The sequence below is a fragment of the Perognathus longimembris genome, chromosome 15 (genome assembly GCF_023159225.1).
Source record: "Perognathus longimembris pacificus isolate PPM17 chromosome 15, ASM2315922v1, whole genome shotgun sequence".
NCBI lineage: Eukaryota > Metazoa > Chordata > Mammalia > Rodentia > Heteromyidae > Perognathus > Perognathus longimembris.
Window position 1 is genome coordinate 55,455,549 of NC_063175.1, and position 22,070 is coordinate 55,477,618.

The window sequence follows — 22,070 nt, forward strand, 5'->3', positions numbered from 1 at the left end:
TTTCCTAAGTACTTGTGATATTTATATATAAAGATACATGTAATTAATCAATTAGTGAAGCTGTTTAATTACCTCAAAGACATTCCTATAAATCACAGCTGACAGGGTAAGGATTTTAGATCAGATCTCCATCCCTCCACCAGGATATGATTTGTCTTACTTGCTTTCAATATATGTTTGCCTCTGAAAGAAAACATAGCAGCTTAAAAAGCAGCTTAAAAAATCTCCAGTAGTCTAATTCCTTAGAAGGACCAAATCAATGTTCAGCATATTAAACAACAGGAAGCAGGCACTCAAAAGGGATGGGATGGGGGCTGAGAAGTAGACAAATGAAGAGAGGGAAAAGGCAGTCAAGAATCGAGCGTTTATTCTACGAACTCATAAAGAGTGAGGGAAGGGAAGGGTCGGGTTGGGGAGGCACGGGTAAGAATGCAGAACGGAATGACACCGATCAAGACACATTGCTTTGTCAAACGGCAACTCCTTTGTATAAGTACTGAAAATAATGATGAAATAACTGGAGTTCTAAAATCAATCAAGAAAGCATTTGTTTCAACGCAGAATCGTTTACTATCTGAAGCTCCACTTCCGGGTGTCCTTGGATTTTATAGACACACCAATCCTCTGCCATTCTCAGTGGTAGGCTCTGCCGACATTTGTCCCCAGCTCCCTACCACCTAATCAATCCTACATCACCCGCATAGATAGAAAAACAAAAAGGACAAACACACAACGGACAGGATTTCTAAATTTTCTGGTACAATAACTTAGGAAAGACTTCTTAGGTCCCAAGTGTTTATGCCAAGTACCTGTTCCAAGACTTTCTTTGGTGGTGAGTCTTTTAGCAGCGTTGGATGCCACGTATCTTCAAGCTCCTCAAGAGCATAGAAAGGAAGGAACCCGGGTCAGGCAGCATTCCAGCACAGCCTTCCAGTCTCTATTCTATTTGCATCTAGCTTGCCTGCTAGAAGGTTCTTCAAGCATGCATGTGCTGGGAGAACTTCCTAATTTGTTAGGTAATATGGTTGCACTTTGTAATTTTGATAAGAAGTATAAAGCTTGCCATTTTCTAAGTATGCAAAATCAACAACAGTTGTTACTTTAATTATCGATAGTCTCTAATTATTTTTTCTCTCCTTAGAGATGTTTTTCCCCATCTGAAGAAATCAGCTCATTTTTCAAAGTACTGAGTACCTGAGTACTCCCATTAGAGTACCTGAGTACCTGAATACTCGGTTAGAATAAATTCTAATCTGTTATAATACATCAGCTTATAGCATTCACAACCACTACACTAAAAGATACGAGACCTCCATGTCCCATATCCTCTAATTTTGTTAATTTGGCTTTCATATAACACTTTTAAATGTTCCAAAAATTAGACAGCAACATTTTAGTGAAATTGACGTAATGCTGTGTTTGGAGCCATGTAAAGGCACTTGCGGTATTTACCAGCAAAGTTATCCTTTCTTATAAATGACAGTTCAGCAAATATTGTAAAACTATGAAATTGGGAAACAATTCTGTTTGTGAGTTGTTGAGATTAAATGAATGATCTCAATGACATACGGGAACTTTAAATTAAAATACTAAAAAGACATTAGTTTGGAAACAAATTAAATAACATATTGGTTTTGAGAAATTTTAATTTAATGTTACATAAAAGTGTGTGATATACATATACAGGCAACAATTTAATCTTAGAACTTGTAAAGAAAACTGTGTGGTGTTCACACCATAATTGACTGAACATGAACCAGATGCTTTTCTGTGAGCTTAGGACTGATAATAATTTGATAGACACTTTATGTTCATGATTCCAGAATACATAAAAGTTACTTTTTAAAATAAGTCAAATTTACCTGCTATCATTATGGCCAATAATACAAAATAATCTAATTGAATATCATTTATTTTGCATATACTTTATAAAAGTATCCATGACATAGGTGATAAAGAACCGACCTAGATAAATCAGATAAGGTCCTGAATATTCGTTAAAATGAAAATTGAATTGAAGCTGTTTTTTAAATTGCCATGCACCAATCACAATGCATATATTGTTTTCAGTAATGTTTTCTCAGCAGCAGTACAGTGGGTCAGGGCCGGGAGCACAGAAAGAATACAAGGGAAGCAGCAGTGAGAGGGATTTACATTATGAGAGACTGATACACACATGGATGGATATTTTAGAACAGCTTGAGACACGTTATACGGTGCTATTAATAAAGGCCCGAGGAAACCAGGGAAGGGAAGATAAAGCCAAATACTAAAATTTAGTCTTACACCCTTTGGCACGGCAGATTGGTATCAGAGATTTATAATTGCAACCACAGTGGCCTCCTGTGGCAATAAGATATTTCTACAAAGTAATAATCTTTAGTTATTCTCTAATAAAAAATGTATAGCTTATCCATGCATGCTTTCACATTGGCTATAGGACACAGAGAGTGAAAGCTAAGTGGCCCACAACAGATGCTCTTCTCTGACTTTTGCTTTTTAGAACTGCCCCATATTCTTTTTATAAGAAATAAGTTTTGTTGTAAAGGTGATGGACAGAAGGGTTATAATGACATAGATAAGGTAATGAGTGCGATTCTCTCTGAACAGTGTCACCCCTCCCTCACTTTCTCCCACTTGGCCACTCCTATCCCCCGCCCTCCCCCCAAGTTATAAAGTTCACTTCCAACATAGTGTCTAGTGTATCACTGTTGCATTGGTTCAACCTTTGTACCACCATTTCTGTGATTCCTCTTCCTTTCCCCAAATCAGATAAATGTATAAACAAGACAATGGGTATAGAAATTGAAAAAGAAAAAAAAAGTGGCAACAGGGAATAAACCAAAGGGGAAAAAAAGAAATAACTGCAAACAGTACACTAAGAAATCCCTCTTGCTTCCACTTCTTGGAGTTCATTTTGATAAGCATCATTTCATATGGTCATATGCACATAGCTATTGAGCTACTGTGATCCTCTGCTAAGAATGTCCTAGACATACTCGTTATTTCAAATGAGGGAAGCCATGTAGCCTGTGTTTCTTTGGGTCTGGCTTACTTCAATGTAATTCTTTCCCAAATCCTTCCATTTCCTTACAAGACAGACAGACTTTTTCCTAAAGCAAAATCCATGCTGTTAGGCAAGCAGGCTTAGCAGAACGGGAAGAACCGACTGTGTGGCTGTCGCTTCCTCAGTGGTCTGGTCCTTCCTTGGTTACACTGGTGAGGAGCTCTCTCACTTCCTCTCCTCCTTTTCCTTTGCCAGCAGCCGTTTTCTGAGGAGGTGGAGTTGCTTGGCGCCGTGTTTTTCTGTGCAATGGCTTCATACGTACCATCTGTTAATAGGGAGTTCCCCACTTGGAAATTTTGTGATAGGAGTTAATTGAGAGCATTTAGTGTTACGTGAGTTAAACACACTTGTTGAATGCCAGGCTCAGGTAGCATTGAGCAGTCTCAAAATCATTCAATGTAAATGCTCTTAGGAGAGTTGATTCACTCTTAGCCTTTCAGAAACAGGTCCCCTGACTTTCATCAGAAGGAAGGTCCAGCCAATGAGCAAATGAATGCATTTCGGGCATGTGCTGTCAGTTCAGCCAGGGTGGGGCTGTTGTCATGACAATGCCTTTCAAAGTCAGGTGACCAGCACCTGGGCTGCTTTCTCCATAACTGTTTCCCTGTTATTCCACTAGGTCAACTGGTTGTATACTGTGTGTATGTAGGTATGTATATAGGTATGTATGTCTAATAAAGCATGGCGGTCATTGTATTTAACAGTGCAACCAATTTAGCTTAAAACTAATGTACAAGTGTAAGAAGGGCAAGAAAATAGGATTATTCACAACTGAATAGAATTCTTTTTAATTGTCTTTCAAAAGTCTAAGTTGGATGGCAAAATCCTTTTAAAAATAAATTCTCTAAATTGGCATTCATAAAAACAACAACAAAACCCACTCTCAAATTGAACCAGGCATGACGATTCGGGCATGTAATCCTAGCAGGCAGGGGCCTGAGGTGGAAGGACACAGAGTTCAAGTTCTGTCGGGACTACAAGGGAAGACGCTGCTTCAGAAAGCCTAAGAGAAGCTCTATGATTCTATGACACAACCAACAGGAACATGTGCCTTGGTTTTTCATGTTGCAGGGAAATTGTTTCTACTGACAGGACTGCTGCAAAGAAACAATACACATTTACACATTGCTGACATCAAAGATTCCCTTGAAATGTTACAGCCTTTAGTGTTTCTACTACTGATACATTTCAGACTGTAATTTCATCTCCATATGTGTGTGAAAACATATATACAAATATATATATATATATAACATTAATGCCATTAGATGAATAAACCATGATCATAGTCCATACTTAATGAAAACAGGAGTATGTTCAAGGTACACTGTATGCACGTAACTATAGAATTATCACAATAACCTCCCCCCTTGTACTGTGAATGTATGCTAATTTAGAAAGTACAATAAACTCTAACGTCTATGAATGAATCACCGGAGCCATCAAGAGATTGGAGCTGAGTAGAAGGGGACATTTCTTCCTATTGTGCAATTTTAAACTTAGTCAGAAATTCTTCAAAACATTATTTTATTACATAGTTCATGTGCATTTGTGTTTTCCAAGGACAAGAACCTTTGTGATAAGGTTAAATACTTGTAGACCTTTCAAAGTTGAGCGATGACATGACAGAACAAATAAGGCAAGCCCTCCAGTGGTATGGAATGGCCACTCATCAGCAGCTCCCAAGGACAAATCAAGAAAATTCAGATTATTCAGGAATCAACCTAGCGACCATAAATGTGAAGCCCTGAGACTCCGGTTCTGTTTTCTGAGCGCAGGGCCAGCCCTGGCACCCGGGCAGCTGGTGGTTTTTCTGGGCACAGGTTGGTGTGGATGGGAAGTGACAGCCGTGTGTCCCCTGTCACATTTGAGTTAACAGCCACTGTTGACAGAAAGAGTGGCCCTGTCAACACAATAGGGGCGGCTTTGTGACAGCCCAAGTCCCAGTTCCTTTTCCCCTGGAGGGACATTGGTACCTGAGAAGGAAGATTTTATCCCGTGAATTCGATGTGGATGTAAATTTCCAGCCCTGAACACCACCAAGATGACCCAGCGTTTGGCAGGAGAGAACAGCCCTTTCTCTCGTGCAGCTTCCATTCCTGAAAGAAAGGCTGGCAGAAATCCTCAAGATCCACGTGTGCAGAAGCAAAAGCTGAGGTCCCAGTGCTCTGTTTGGCACAGGGATCTATGGCTGCTAGAGCCTTCTAAAGGAAAGCTAGCTGGTAAGAAACATGGGTGCCCTAGGACTGTGAGGTACATTTAGTTCTAAATCATGTAGAATTATCCTTTAATCCACTCCAGTCCATAGGAGTAGACTTCTGCCAGAATTAAATGCCTAAGGTCTTTCTAGCCTCAAGTTTTACCTACCACTTCCCCTCCCCATTTCATCCATTCCTCGTGGAACATGAGAAGATAATCCCCACCAACCTGAAGAGTTGTGCAGGAAATTCAGACTGACTCTCCTTTCTGTCTGGTTTCACAGAGAGCTGCCCACGAAGCGACTTGCAGTTAAACTTGCAGATGGATTCGAAGACCCATTGTACACCCTTCAGACACTTACGCTTATGACTCAACTTCAACTGGCCTGTGACTCATCTGATATTTCCCACATAAGCTATTTCAGACTTGCCCAGGAAAAGGCAGCTCTGAAATATGGCATTCTAGCAGAGTTGGTTTTTTTTTTTTTTAATTTTTTGGAGAGGGGGTTTGTTTTGTTTTCAAGTGATGTATACCATGCTGTCTTCCAGTGACACCACAGGAAATCCTGGGCTCTCTTCCTGTTGAAGTTGTATGGACTTGTGTCATCGCACTAGCACTGTTCCATTTGGCAGTAGTGTTGTCAGTAACGCCAGGATAAGTAGCACCGGGCCCCAGCAATAACACCCGGTGGCATTTTGGGAACTGTGAGGGAGAGCAGGAAGTTCCTCTAGCACATGCTGGTATGACTGATGATTCTTCATCAGACTGTACCGACAGACAGGTTCTCAGACCAGACCGTGGGAATTTCAAGAAACTGTGTTATTCTAAAGATTCCCTTCCGAGCCTAACTCACTATTCATAGAAATTGCTGGCCAATGACTTAAGCCTTGAAAAATTTGAGAAATGCATTATGGCACTGCTTTGTCATACAATAAAGTCAGTGTGCAAGTAAGTGTCTTCTATTGGAAAAATGCTACACTGGGCTGAAGGGAGGGCTTTATAACCTTTCATTTATGGTGTGTGTGTGTGTGTGTGTGTGTGTGTGTGTGTGTGTGTGTGTGTGTGTGTGTGTAAAACCAAAGATATCTTTAGAGGAATTGAAGACAAGCATGCATGTATTCAATGAGGTGCTTTGGTGCTATTGAGGCTTGATGAAATTCACGCAGAGTGAGAGGAACCAGGTAGCTCTAAGACTCCTGTGCCTACCACAGGCCTGAAACGTCACGACTGTGGCCTCAAAGCAGCCTGGAAGAGTTGCATGTTTGCATGCATTTTCGCAGCACTAATTCGATATCTAGAAAACGTCGATGGCTGTGTCTGTCAATCTCTTGCCCCAGTTTGGTCCCTGGTCAGCTGCCTCCTGGGCCCAGATAGAGACAAAGGGTCCACAATTTTTATTCCAAAGTTAAGGTTTTGTTTTTGGCTTTTGTTTTGTGTCTTCATGCAGGGGACGGAGCGTAAGGTAGCATGTCCTCGAGCCTTGAGTGGCACCCCTAGCCAATTTAGGGTGATATTACAGATTATGTGAGCATCGCTTAGGCAAGGCAGTGTTTGTTGCCTATTTGTGTGGATGAGCTAGTGCTGGCTACTCAGCTTTAGTGGCCGTATGGCAAAGGTTGTCTTTGGCCAGACAATGCTGTGCATAGCAACATGGCAAGAGCCATTGCTTCCAAGCCGTGGTGCAGCTATGTGTTTCAATTCCTTACAGCAGAATCCTACAGCATCAACGCCGAGCCAACAAGAAGAAGGGTTTTAACACTTCTTTGAGTATATTTAGGAAAAGGTATGCCAGTTCTGTTTTCCATTAAAAAATAATGTACTTTGGACTTTTGATCACATTTAGTGTTATGTTATCATCTCAGTTTTATTTATTGATGAGTTACCTATATTTTGTTTAAATTGAACATCTTATTGCTAATGGGTAGGAACAGTGACCATTTTCATTTGTTTTAAGCTATTTACATTTGGTTCATAAACTGCAAATATGGCTGCAGATGCATTTCACTGAGATGTTGGCAGAACCTTTTTTAAAAAAAGCATTTTAAGAAAGATTTTTATTGTTATTTGAAGATATGTTTTTATCAAGATGTCACTTTCTTATGATATTATTGAGCCATGACCGTTCTCAATCTATGATATTCCTCATGACAGTTTTTTTTTCCCCCCATGGAAGAACCAGTCTATTTGAAACAATGGTGGGTATGACAATAAAAATTGTTCGGAGCTGCATACTATAGATTAAGGATGTAATGATCAAAACACAGGCGACTTGGGTTAAGTGGGGGAGGCGTGACACTGAGTGCATCAAGAAGCAAAAAGAAAGGAGGAGGAGCATTCAAGAAGAATGAGAAGGCGGCTGAACTTAGGAAGAGTGAGGCCGTCAGTACAGTGTGAAAGTTTACCTCTGGGAGGAAGATAATCAAGGAGTCAGTGAGAAGTTGGTAAGGCAGAGCCTTCAGGAAAAACAGACTGAGAAGAGGAATTTACACTCACCTGTTCTTTGTAAAATCCTCAGCTGCCACTCAAATTACAGCACCTTCTTGATAGGCCCTAGTTAGTGACTCCACTATCATCTCCAATACAACAGAGATAGCGCCGAAGCCCACTTAATGCAGTTAAGAAACTGACATTTATCACTCTATCCGCCACAATGCAGAGTTTATGAAAATGAAATATCCTGACATTGCGAAGACTGGGGGAATATGAACACTGGTTAGGAAGGTTCAAAGTGTGACATTTATTCAGAAAGTTGTCATAACAGTGTATAGACATCTACTCTTAAAAATAATGTAGTTTCAAGAAAGCTTTCTCCCAGAATAAGGACATCTCCTACAACAGCTTCAAATGGAAAGTGAGATTTCTATTTGGGGAAACAATATGAGTATTTCCCTCTGGGAAAAGAAGAAAGCCATACTTTCTCATTAGTTGTGCTGAGCTGTCCACATGCCCGTGTCCTCATCAAACCAGCAAAAACACACAGAGCCCTCTTTCACACAAGTCTCACTCTCTCTCTCTCTCTCTCTCACACACACACACACACACACACACAGCCCCCTCCCTCCCTGTTTCTGCAGATCAAACATCTCAAAAACAATGGACAGTGCAGCAAAGTAGAATTTTTTTTTTTTTCTGGCCTTGCCCCTTTAAGGACCTCTGTTTTTGGAGGTAGTTATTCTAAACCCAGTAACTAGCCTGATGATATTTCCTAAATTTTGGATAAACACAAGCTAGGGAAGCTACTTTTATTCTTTGTGTGTGTGTGTGTGGATTCAGGAGATTTCTGAGCTATGAAGCCAGTGAAGATCTTTTCCCTTGAGGGGAATAAACTGCGACTACATGTTTCTGTTGGGTAAAAGGAAAGACAGTTAAATAGATTTTTAGTTAAATCTCTGTCCGGGCAGCCTGAATGGATAAATTGAATGTGGCCATTTTATGGTGATTTGCAGATATTCGGGGGCAGTTTTTGGCACTGTATAATTCTCTCTCTGCTAAGAAACACTAGCGACAGCCTGTCAGCTCCTAGCCATCCACAACACTATGGCAAATAATAATCTAAACTGAGAAACACGTACAAAATCACCATAGTCATTGTTCCTGATTTCCCTCAGTCCTTCTTCCTACATTTTCCCTGATCACATCCTGTTTCTCCTCTTTTAGATGTTCTAACCGGAAGTTTGCTGTGAATTGTCATCAGCTAGCTCTGATTTCCCACTGAACACTGATCTCCACTCCTGGCTGCACCAACGTAAGGAATTTTCTTCATCACGTGGTATTCATCATGGCTCAGTTCCTCAATTCATGCAAGGATCTCTTAATTGGGCTCCAGCTTCGACTTTGTCACTAATCCATCCGGCAAATGCACTAGAGAGAGCAGAATCAACCTTAGTCACAGCCTTATTCATAGGCCATTCCCTGATCTAAAGGCTTTGCTGGTTCTCCTCAGACTTAATAAGACCTAAAGCAATATAAAGAGAAATAATTAAAATGCAGTTTTAATCAGGTAGAGAAGGGATTGTCACTTTATGATGTGTGACAGAACTGAATCCCCTGGTTTGTGATATAGGTGTCACATTATTGCTGAACTCATGGCTTTAGTGTTTCAATGAAAACACAAATGCTACTTGGCTAGTAGAGTGCGTACCATGTATCAATCTGTTACTCTTGTACAAATTCTTGATGCTGTTGTTGGTCTTGGAGCTTGAACTCTAGGCCTGGGCACAGTCCTTGAGCTCTTCAGCTCAAGGCTAGCACTCTACCACTTAAGCCACAGTGCCACTTCTGGTTTTCTGGTGGTTAATTGGAGATGAGTCTCATGGATTTTCCTGCCTGGGCTTGCTCTGAATGATGATCCTCAGATCTCAGCCTCTTGAGTAGCTAGGATTACAGGTGTGAGCCACCGTTGCCTGGCTTGTACAAATTCTTTAGAAAAAAAATGAGAGAAATTGGTCTTCACATTAACATATATATATATATATATATATATATAGGATTTGAGTATGATCAATGTTTTCACTAATCTAACTCACACAGAAGTTCTCAATGATGACTTCACCATACTGTTTCTAAACTTCTCTTGCAACTTCCCTTTTATAAGCTCCAATATCTGCTTGTCAAATTTCATCTTCTCAGTCCAGATTCATAGTCATTTTCTTCAAGAATACAACTTCCTTCTTTTTATTAATGATAAATGGTAATGTTAATAAGTGATTAATAAAAATGACTTCAGCAATTATAATCTGCCGCACTATGCATCAAGTGTTAGGTACACGGAAACTGTTTTCTTCATCAACAATTTCAGAACTCCAATGGATTTCATGTGCTTGAAGTCATATTTCTAAATCACTATTCTGATCATGTCTCCTTTTCCCCATATATCCTTTCCTGAGTTTTAATTACTCCCCAAACGATAACACCAGAATTCCTCAGTAACTGATTCATCCACTACTTGTCTCTTAGAACAAGGGCTTCTTTCAGATGTAGATAGGTGCATTCTTGCTTTCCTAATGCTGTATTTCTGTTAATGTGACTTCTACTCTGACACCTTTTCCATGTCTTTGTTTTGTCTGTCTGTCTCTCTGTCTGTCTGCCTGTCAGGTGCCTCTTTTACTCTTTCGGTTGTCTTCCACAGATCCAATGAACAGTGTTTGTTTTGAGTGTGCAAACATAGCCAACTTGTACTACTTCATTTCAGAAAGGTTCCGACGCTCGATTCGCATCATGGGAAGAGGTTGAGCTCACCAGAGAGGCTGTGTGTGTGCTTTAAACCCACCCTGAGAAGCCAGAGGGTGCAAATACCACTGGTGCATGCGCATCCGGAAGCTTGGCAGGAGGTCCTGGTCCCAGTACTGAACATCATTGAAACAGCAGTCATATGTACACAATTGTGCCACCTATATGGGCAGAGAAAATGCAAAGCCTTGCACCATTCAGTTCTGTGTGGAGCAGGAAGGATCCTGGCCTCCCATAAATCATTCTGCCTAGGCACCAGGTAGCAGGAGAGAGAAACAAAACGCAAGGCAGACATCATGTGACCACTGTCACTAAACACCATTAACTGTACCAGGATAAAACAAGAGGAAAAGGCCAAGGAGCCCTGACCCAGTCTTCAGTGCGGGTCCTACTTTATCTGGTCTTTATCAGATCTCAGGAATATGTATGGAAGAACCAATGAATGAATCACATGCTACAACCCACACCAACAACCCACACCATCACCTTCCTGTGATATAACGAGACCACAATGGGGACAAAGAGAAAGAACTTGGAATGGTTTAGTACTTAACAAAGAGTTTGGGCCTTGGATTTGTTTGTGCTGACTAGAAATTAAACCTAGACCATTGCAATTTATTTGTGTGTAGGAAACTGTCAAGATCAGGCAACTAACACTCTTCTTAAAGTCTCCTGCAACTGGCAGGACCAGGCTTACAGAGGAGGCCTAATCAAATACAGAATATAAAAAGTTATACTGAATTTCCTCTGTATGTCTTAATGTAAATAGGGTTTTGACACTGGTATGATGTATTCACATTATAATATGCTGGGAATGTCTTGCATATAGAATAGATTCAATAAATATGCATTAAGTTAGCCCATAAAGGATTTTGCAAACGCACTGAATTTCAGAATATTCTGAGAGTGAATATATATTAAGAGCAACCAACACCCACCAAGAAGTGTTCAGACAGGTCACCAAAAACTCCCCCTAGTTTTACCTGGAAAAATGACAAAATGCCCCTTGCTGGATGACTACCTGGGCATGTCCACGGGTGTGCAGGGTCCCGCGGCCTTTGCGTCCACGCCCGCTTCTCTGACTGCTCCTGCTTCTGTTTGTTTGCCCCTCTGTCTTACTCGTTCTCACTTTCCGTGTCTTTAGGGGACAATAGCTCAGGGAGAAGCAGCTGTAGAGGCCTGGCAGGTCCTGGGGCATGCCCAAAGATGGTGCCTGAAGGACTGGAGCCACGTGCAGAACCAGCTCCCAAGTTCAGGGAAGTCCAGCTCCTTCACACAGAGCCACGCCGCACACCCCTGTCCACGTCCTCTAGGCTTCGGATTCATGCCCTGTGTTCTAATGTGACACAAAAATCACAGAGATCCGCATGTTTCTCACAGTGTGGGGTCACACGATTGCCTTCACGTCCCAAGGTTTCTTACCCAGAGAGTTAGCTCATGCATTGATTCAGTCCATTAAATTTCCAGGAAATATCAGGAGGTTTTTTTTTTTTAAGTGTTTAAGTTTTATTATTTTTTATAATCTTTGAAACCAAAGTAGCTTTAGTAGATCTTACATTGTCAAAACAAGAAGGAAGAGAGAAAAACTGGGACATCCTCTAAGATTTCTGAGGGAAAGACTGAGCTATATATTTAAAACTTTTTTAACTTAAGGCCATGGTCAGTGCTTTATGTCTGCAATCCTAGCTTCTCAGAAGAGGAAAATCAAAAGGATCTCAGTTCAAGGGCCACCTTTGGCAAAAAAAAAAAGTCCACACCATTCCACCTCAACCAATGGGTCAAATGCATGTCTGAAATATACGGGAGACAGAGACTGGGAGAATTGTAGATCTAGACCAACCCCTGGAAAAAGAAATAAAATAACAAAATGAAATATTGAAAGATGCCATCTCATGAGCACGAGGCTAGACTCACGCTCTTGTCATCTCTGCTATAATGAGAGGCACGTAACAGGAGGATCACAGTTCAGGCTGGGCTACGTCTGACCCTATCTCAGAAATAACCCAAGTGACCTAGAGCATTTCTCCTGAAGTAGCCCCCTGCTTCGTGTGGGCCGAGGAAATGCTACCAGAAACACGGTGGCAAGCTGGCGAGCTTATGCCAGGACCAGAAAGAAGCATAAAGAGACAACACGACCCCCAGCTAGGCAAATGAGTGCACAAATCTCATATGTCCTGAAAGTCTGTGTTCGGACTAGACTACATGGCCGGCTTCTTAGCTGTGCCCTATAAAATATTCTTTATGAGACCAAACGTGGGGTGAACAGCCCGGATGAAAGGGTGTCAAAAGTCTCCCAGCGGAAAGAAGTTGAAATACCCTCCACAATGATTCTCCTACTCCTTGGGACCCAGAGAGCAACCACACAGATTTAAAATGTGCAGATACAATAGAAAGACAGAAAGGAAAAAAATAAAATAAAACCCCTTGCAGGTGTGGTTTGTTGCAATTGTCAGGAACTGTGCACAACTGAGTATTGATTGCACTACCCTCTTACAGGACAGTCTAACTTAACGCCTGTCACCAACTTCCAGCGCTCATAATAAGCATCCAGTTGCCTTCTACACTCACCTACTTTTCGTCTGGGAGGCGGCTCTCGGATAGGGCTTTGATTCTGCCCATCGGTCAAGAACCTCTCTCCAAGGAGAAGTGAAGGTCCTCAAAGGCAGGAGCTTTTGATTTGTTTGCAGGGCTCACTGTGCCAGAAAAGTGTCTTGCGTGCATGTATCACTGCCTTCTTTTGGTTTTCTCCAATGTAATGGTGTCCAGCAGGATTTACTACCCACCATTTGTGGGAAGATGGAAAGAACAGCCGTGCATAATGAGGGCCATCCCCTCGTCGGCCTTTGAGGGCGAGGAAGCCCAGGCGGGCCTCTGCGCAGGCTTCATCTGACAGATCTGGTAGCCTCTATCAATGCAATTTAATGCAGAATCAGATTGGTGTCTGCACACTGAATAATTCATGCATAACTTACATAAATATATTTCCATTTTGTGCTACCTCATGCACAATTTAGGTTAATTCAAGTTTGGGTCCTTAACCCTTTGAGAGGCATCCATTAAATTGAGCAGAAATGCGTTGAGAGTGGATTTGCTGGCCTCAGCAACAAGATGGCGGTCAAGTGGTGCAGTGCACGGAGTCAGCAGGTTGAGGTAAATGACTGCATGTGCCAGGCTGGGTCACTACCCTAGGTCTACCGGACACAGACTTCACACTGCAAGGCGTGATCCATGGCCATATTTGGAAAGAAGAAAAGGGATGTTTGTTTTAGGAGGCAGATAGTGCACTAACTGAGAGTATCTTCTACTTTTCCCCCGTTTGTTGACATCTTTCCTGGGAAATAATGTACATCCCACTCGATGCCGTCTTCCAAGGGGGGTGATCTCCTGTTCTCAACCCCCCCCCCAAAGGATTGTGCACAGCTCATGGCTGCCCGCAGGCCTGCCCCAGGACCCAGCCTGTTCGGCCACCAACCTCCTCCGCCTCCAACGCAGGCCGCCTGACTCCGTCCAACACCTCTGAGAAAGAGAATCACACACGCCAGGGTCTCCTTTGTCTAGCATCCTTCCTCCAAAGTTGTAGCGTCATGCCCTCCAGTAGGAATCACATGCCACGGGACAACCAGGCCACACACATAGGGTGTTAGTGTTCAGTCGTCAGTTCCTGGATGTCTGGGTGGTTTCCACCGTGTGTGTAAGAAAACGCCTTTTCAATAACTTTCAACTTCCACTTCTGCTCTGTCATCACACAAGTGTGAAACTCTGACCCATTTGAAGTCCCCTGCTCTAGCTTGGGGATGACTAGCTTGTGGTGACCATGCCAGGCCTAGGACACGTACCGCCTAAAAGTGAATACACAGCTTTTGCCAAGTTAAGCTTTTTCTCTCTTTCAGTATTTGGGCCCATTTCACAAGTAAAGTGCTCATAATGTAACTGGGTCCAAGTGATTAACATCTCCCAAATTTCCACAAGAGAGTCTGGTACAGGGGTAGAATAATCTGGATTTGGCTTGAATTCTGCCATTACCTGTGGGAGGAAAGAAGTGCAGTGTTCAGCTCTGTGTTCTCAGTGCAGAAGAGCAGAGCAACTAGCCCCGAGCTGCTCTAAGACCTCAGAAAATCAGGGAGCAGAAACTCCAAAATTAGAGACTCATCTAAAACAAACCTAATAAAAAGCCAAAGCCAAAATATCAGAAAGATCCAAATCCACATCCTCTGTTCCTTTCTTTACTTTGCTTTAAATCTTTTCTTTCTCTGCTTGTTAGTATTTCCTTTACTTGGGCTAGAGATTTTAACATAGAGACAGAACATTCGATTCATGAAGTTAAACTATACAGTACCTTTCGTGTTTTTTTCCCTTCCTCCATTTCCTCTTATTCTTTATCTTCTACCTCTTTCTCCTCTCCTTCTCTTCCGCTCCTTCCTCCTTTCTTCCTTGATCTCATCTTCTTCTTGGAGAATTAGTTCCCAAAGACCATTTGCTAGCCCAGGTACGAGTCATGCTCTACCTCATGGGATGGTGTGTTTGTATGGAGATGAATGTTTCTGGCAGGGATGTGGTGGGTGGGGTGAGGGGAAGGTAAAGCCAGGGAGGCTTTCAGGAAAGGAGTACCACAGTGGAATAGCTAGAATAGGTAAAATAGATGAATAGGCAAAGACTCTAGGCGACTGTGAATGGGATTGGGTGCGAGTGGCATATACACTGCCCTTTCACACCTAGTATGGAGAAAATTGAGGAGAGAGCCAGGACTTAGTGGACTTAAATCCTGCTGCATCTGATGAAACAGTGGAATACGGACAGTGGTGACACAGGGGAGAAATAGCTCACATCTTAATGTTTACCCTCTGTGGCTAATGGAGTTCCCCTTTGTTCTAAGAACCAGGCTGTGATTGCTTGGTTCACACTCTGAATCTGTTTCCTTCGGTCTGATCTGTTCATGGCACAAGGTGCAGCCAAAATTTCTAGCCATTATATGTGTGTCCCAAACAATTGGAATGAAAGAGATGATAGGTAGAAAGCAGCATACCTCAAATGTACCAGGCACAATTGCACACTTTTTTCAAAGCATCTTGTTTGAAACTGCTTCCTTCCAGAATGAAAAAGGACAAGGCTGTCACCTTGGGTCCCTACTCAATGTCATTAATTCTAAAACACATGTGTACTGCTTCTATAGGCAGATAAATTCCTGTCATGAATATGGTTGTCCTCGTAGTTGAGCAGATCTCACATATCCAGCTAAACTACCTTTGTCAGTGTCACATCTACACTGAACAAGAAAATCTCTGTTTGCAATCTCTCTCCTACTACAAAGGAGCATGCCCTGAGAATGCTACCCCCTGACAACACAACTCCAGTGAGAAGGGAACAAAAGAATAATTTGTTACTACTAGTCTGATTTAGATCTGCTTAATACAAATTACCTCAACACAGGGCTGTATATTTTGATGATACATAGACAAAATAAGTTGTCTTTGACCTGAAGGCAAGGCCTCTGAAATGTCAGGAGGACGGATGACTGACATAGCTGAATTCACTGGCTGAAGGATGGAACTTTGTAGAGCATCTTGCTGAAGTTGCTCTTGCTGCAGTCTGACCCAGGCTGAGCAGGGCGGGTTGCAGAGCCCTGGTTCTGCACAGGCCAGGGTTGTGGGGGAGAGCTGGAGACTTCAGCCGCGCAGTCCTAGGTTGAGCATGTTCGAGTTTGGAGGTAGAGGCCACCCTTGGTTCTCGGTTCTGAGTTCTGGGTAGTTAGCCCAGGACAAGGTAGTCAGCCACAGGCCCAGGTTTGGAGGTGCAGGCTGTTCTCCTTCTGGTTTGGGGGTTCTTAAACAAAACTCCTTTGCCCCCTTTAGCCGTGCCTCCATGGATTTTCGTGCTCTCAAGGCATTACACTGGATTGTGGACACAACATCATTAGGAAGTGGCTGGGTAGTTGACTCTTGGTTAGAAGATTTGTTTTCAGTCTTGTGCACATTACTCTTGGTGTTGGTGTAGATTTCACATACTCCTTGACAGAAGCAGGACATTCTCATTTCTCCCAATTGTCTTTCTGTTCCCCTGAGATCACTAGACCATGTGTGCTGCACTAGGCAAGGCCTGAGTAAGCAACATGGGCAACACTCATGCAGAGGAGCCCTGGACCTGTGATGGCCCTGAGCTATCCAGTCCCTTAGGGAATGCAAGAACAGGTTATATCAAGAATTCAGCAAACTCAGTGACTCCCTGATCAGAATAGAAGTGTCACCAAATGTGGTTAGAACAGAGCTACTTCTGCATAGAATGAGAACAGGAATACTTTGGACATGAGCAGAGAGGCTGTGTTTCTTGGTGCTACTTCCTGGAAGACAACTGAAAGCCTGGGTGGCCACAGATGTTGTGGGAGGGAAGCCAGGAAAGGTACAGGTAAAACTGAGCACCTATCCAGCTGTAGCAAGTCCCACTCTCACCAACAACTACACTGGACAGTTAGATGTGGATAGGGCTGCAGGAGCAGCTGTCATCAGGACTCCACCCATTCTGCCTGGATCACAAGGTTCTGGCCACACACTCTATTATTTCACACTTCTCTCTGACCAATGGAATGGGAGACTTGGGGCCATGCCCACATCCTCTGCTGCCTAGTAGCACTGGTATTCCCTCTGTGGGCTTACACCACTCCCAGCCTTTGAGGAAGGTGGAAGTGGCCGAGTGGTGACAGTGATAATCAGTGAGTTAAGAGGTATAGTGAGAAATAGATATTGTTAGTGATTATAGACGTATTGGAGACCACCTGTAAATGTGGCGAGTCTGTCTTCCCTGCAGCCCCAGGGCTCAAAGGTCTGAAAAAACCAGCCAAAATGAAACAGCTGCAGCAAATCAACTATGGCAAGAATACCAGCAGAACTGTCCTGCAAGTGGACCTGCACAACCTAATACAAAGAAGAAACCTATCAAGGGTGATCATCCCAAGAGAAACACCAATGGGTATGGTCAATCAACTGCGCATACTGCCAAAGAGCACGCCTCCCCTGAGCCTGCCCTGCCTTCGCGCAGCTGGAGAGTTTCCAGGGTGGAGAATCTCACAGGTCCCAATAACACCGAGGATCTGCAGAGGCACTACCAATACCTGGTGCTTGCCCTGCACTCCAGCAAGTTAAGAAACCAACAGCTCTCCAGTGAGATCCACCAACTGAAGAAGGAAAAGAGACACCTACAGCATGAACAACGAAAAGAGAATTGGAGGAGAGCCCGTGAGCAAGAAGCACTGCAAGGAGACTTGGAAGCCCACAAGGTAGCCGTACAGATGTTGGTTTCAGAAGAACGCAATTTACACTCTGCCCTGGCTCGCATCCAGCAGGTGGTTAATAAGAGGATAAAGGAGCAGGAAGGTCCCACCAGCCACCGGCAGGCTGCGCAGCAGCACATTGGAGAGCAAGAGATAGCCTTGTTCCCAGTCACCACCCAACAGCATGCCACTCAAAAGAAGAATCTACAGCTCATCCAAGACCAGGAAAAGAGCAGGAGTTATGATTTGGAGGCAATCAACAGCGATTTGCAAGGGAAGCTGGAAGTCCTCTGGAGCCAAAAGCTCAACATGAAGAGCAGAATTCAGAAGCTTCAACAAGCAGCAGAGGAGCGGGCAGTGCTCAAAAGGCAAGTGGACAACCTGAGAAGGCTGGTGAAGACCATGAGGTCAGAAAGGGACAGCTTTGCCATGTCCCTGAGAAGGGAGAGCACCATGTGGGAGGACATGGTCCAGCAGCAATCCGAGGAGATTAAACAACTAGGAGAGAGAGCAAGGGTAGAGGCAGGTGCTGGAGCTGGAGGTCAACCTGGAGGAAGTTAGAAAACAACTGACAGAACTGCAGCCCCCTGCAGGACCAGCTCAGGCTGAGCAGCAGCTGCAGGCCCAAGCCTTCCAGATGCAGGAGGAATTAAAGGACCTGAAGCAACAGCTTCAATTTCAGGTACAGGAAAACCACAGCTTCCGACTCCAGAACCTGGAGCAACAGGAGCGGCTGTGTAGACTGGAACAGGCAGCCGAGGAACCCATTCCTAGGCCTGCCGAGGATCAGCACAAGATAACGGAGACAGCGAGATGCACACATGGGCAAGATAGAGAGATCAAAGATCCGCTGGCCCAGCTGCAGGACGCCTTCCACAGGCTGATCGCTGAGGAGGAGCTCGCCAGCGACCTGAGCTCAGAGCAGCACCTGAAGAAACATCTGCAGGAGAAGCTGGAGCAGCAAGAGAAGGATTTGGACAAATGGAAAGACATGGCTGAGAGAGCGAGCCAAGAAGCTCAGGAGCTGCAGGAGCTGCATGACCAGTACCGGACCCAGCTGCAGGAACTCAGAGCCACCTGTGATCAGTACACAGCCTCCAATCAGCAGCTGAGCTCAGAGAAGGAGGCCCTGCAGCAGCACCTGCAGAGGCAGAACCAGCTGCTGGAGCAGCTGAAGCAGGAGCAACTAAAGAGCAAGTTGCTGGCCCAGACGTATAGCGAACAGTTACAGGACACTCTCAAGTGCCTAGAAGCAGCAAGGCAACAGAAGGAGCAACTGCAGGCCCAGCTGAGTATCCTGGTTTTCCCTCCAGAAGGCCAAGGAGTAAGTAACGGGGAAGAAAGGGGCGAGGAGGCAACCCCACTTGACGTGACTGTCCCTGACGATGTGGACAGCCCTCAAGTCATGAGGGATTTTTACCAGGATGCACTATCAGCTGCTGAAGCCAAAAAGGTAAAACTCATTAAGCAGATGCAGGAGCAGCAGGCCCGCTGCAGGTGCCTGGCCAACCTGGGAGCCCAGTGCCAGACCAAGCTGGAGCAAGAGGGCCTCTTCCCCAGGACGAGGACCCATGGCCTGTTTGGGAAGAGGAAGCGGGACACACAGGTGCCCAAGAGGGAGCTGCAAATCTGCTTCATCCCCAACCTGCCTGACAAGGTGGACTTCCAGAGTGCAGCAGATGACCTGCAACAGCGATGCAGCTGGCTGTCAGAGCTCATTACAGCCATCGAAAAGTCCATCGTTGCTTGCAAAGAGCAGATAGAAACCCTGGAGACCCTGCATCAGGAGAAAGATGAGCACGTCGACCTGATGTCCCAGGAGAAGCAGCAGAAGAAGCAGGAGCTGCAGGAGCTGCTGTTGCGTCTTGCAGGTGAAGGCGTGACGTGCCAGGACAAGATGCAGGTCGACACCAAGGCCCCTGCTGCTGACACCACTTCAGACATGGCAGGCCCCATGAAGATTGAATGTAGCCAGGACAAGATGCAGGCAGACACTGAGCCCCCTGCTGCTGACACCACTTCAGACTTGGCAGGCCCCATGAAGACTGAATCCAGCGAGGAGGACGATAGTAGCGAGGATGGTGACGTAGAACCTTCCGCAGTAGAGGCTGGGGTGCCATGCCCCCTAGAGGACTCCACCACACAGCTTGGGGGCATGGGCAACGAACGCCCCATCACGTTCTGGTCCAAACTGAGAAAAATGATGAATTTTAAATAATTACTCTCAGGAAGGACGCGAATAATTACAAGTGTGTTACACACATTCTTTTGGATAATTTTCCCACTCTCTGACACTGTCACATTCTTGAGATTTTAATTAGGACTGAATGATAGATGTGTTAATAAAATTTCTACCTTAAAATATAGTATAAAGTATAATGATATATTTCTATGTACCTGGGGTGAGGAGGATCTTTAGAGGGCCAGTGAACTAAAAGCCAAAAAAGCTTAGATAAAGTTTAGGCCATGAGTACTCCAAGCAAATGCAGACACTTTTCTTCTATTAGAATACATTAACTTGCTTGAAGACTACCACAATTTGAAGATCCTAACCAGTACATGGTAATATCTATGTGAAAACTTAATCGACGATTGGCTTACAAATATAGACTGAGAGAAGGATTAATCATCAGCATATTTTCAATTATGATAATACCATAAAATGCTAATAGACCCCCAAATTCCCTCTTACCTTTTGATTTTTTAAGCAATCATCGCAATGTAGTGCAATCCATTGTTCAATGTCTGTAGTTTTGCTGTATAAACAAACCTACTCTACTGTTGGTGGTATAAAATTATAGCACATGTAATAAGGTCTGTGAGAATTGATAATAAACGGCTATTATACTCATTTATACAGGTCCTATTTTCCCCTTTTGATAGTTTTTAGGGTCCATTGTCCTTGCTCCTGGAAAATGAGCTTTGGTGTCAATCTGCAGTTTCACCACCTTGTGTTGCAGCTTGTGGTAACAGTGAGACTCCTGAGAGGGCAAGTGACCTGCCATATCTAGGTTTGTGTAAGAACATCAGTGTTACACATTCAACAGTGAAACCACTGAATGTGAACTTCTCAAACTGCCGCCTGCTATTGAGCAAAAGAGTACTGTGGGTATAAAAAAGTCAATGAAAATTGGCAAATATTTGAATAAGTAAATCATAGAAAAGGAAAGTCGAACAAAATTATCATAATTGGATATCAGTAATTGAGAGAAATGTTTCACAATTCTAATCACGACTAGGTAAAAATATATAAGCACACTTATAGCTAAATAGTGAAATGTGAAAAGTATTTGATGATCATCAGCATAACACCACATATTTTGTGGTTAGTAAATATATTATGCAAAAACTAGAAAATTTTTGTCATATTACTAATTTACATAACAAATTATGTCTATCAAATACTATTAAGTGAAAACACATTATTCTGCTGTGTGCCTGATTATATTTTTCAATAAAAGAAACAAATGAGAATGTATATATGAATTCACATATATATATGCACCCTTATGTTCATATCAGCAAATAGAGCTACTGTACAGAAAACCATTTTAAGCTCTTAATGTTCTGCTGTGTTGTTGCTTTTCAAAAAGGGGGACTTTGCCTTTTCTCTTGATCAGATTTCTTCCGTGTTTTAAAACATGGTTGTATGATGATATATTCACGAGTCACAAATAGTTCTTATGTTTTAGTTCTATTTTATCCTCTTAAATTTTAAATTTTTGTGTGAGTATTCTAGGGCTATGAGCTCGGGGCTTTGTGCTTCTTAGGCAGACATTTCAGTACTTGATCTACATCCCTAGCCTTTGGATTGTTTTTCACATGCAGTTTTGCTTTGGGTCCTGGCCAGTCTTGAAAGCCTTCCTCCTATTCTCGATTATAATGTAGCTGTAAAGACAGGCATACCACATTCTGCCCAGCTTTGCCTGTGGAGTTTTACTGACTTCTACCCGGACTGGCCTGGAATGATGAACCTTGGGTTCTGAGATTCCTGTGAACCTGGAATGGTAGGCAAACACCAACGCACCCAGTGAGCTGTTGGATGAGATGAAGTCTTGTCAAAGTTTGCACCAGGTTGACCTTAAGCTATTGTCTTTTTTCCCTTCCATTCTCCCCATCTGCCTTCTCGTGGGCTTGGGCCGTTTCTGAAGAACCAGGGGCATCTCATTCCTTCACTCACTTGCTGTGTTGACTGTCCACCTGCCTCAGCTCCAGTCGGCTTCTATCACTGTAAATGGCAGGCTTAGCCTTTTCTTAATTTCAGGATCAGGCTTAGGGTCCCTCGGAGCAGGGCAGGATTTTGTGTGCACTCTG

General features: G+C 43.4%; 1 protein-coding gene across 1 annotated transcript in view; it reads left to right on the forward strand.

Moving 5' to 3' along the window:
* Nucleotides 1–19,974, forward strand: part of LOC125363948 (golgin subfamily A member 2-like) — a 30,374-nt gene extending 10,400 nt beyond the window's left edge. Inside the window, exons 2-4 of the mRNA XM_048363285.1 lie at nucleotides 17,525–18,282; nucleotides 18,350–19,209; nucleotides 19,279–19,974. Coding sequence (XP_048219242.1) covers nucleotides 17,525–18,282; nucleotides 18,350–19,209; nucleotides 19,279–19,974 — 2,314 coding nt within the window. The remainder of the gene's footprint in view (nucleotides 1–17,524; nucleotides 18,283–18,349; nucleotides 19,210–19,278) is intronic.
* Nucleotides 19,975–22,070: the final 2,096 nt, after the last annotated feature.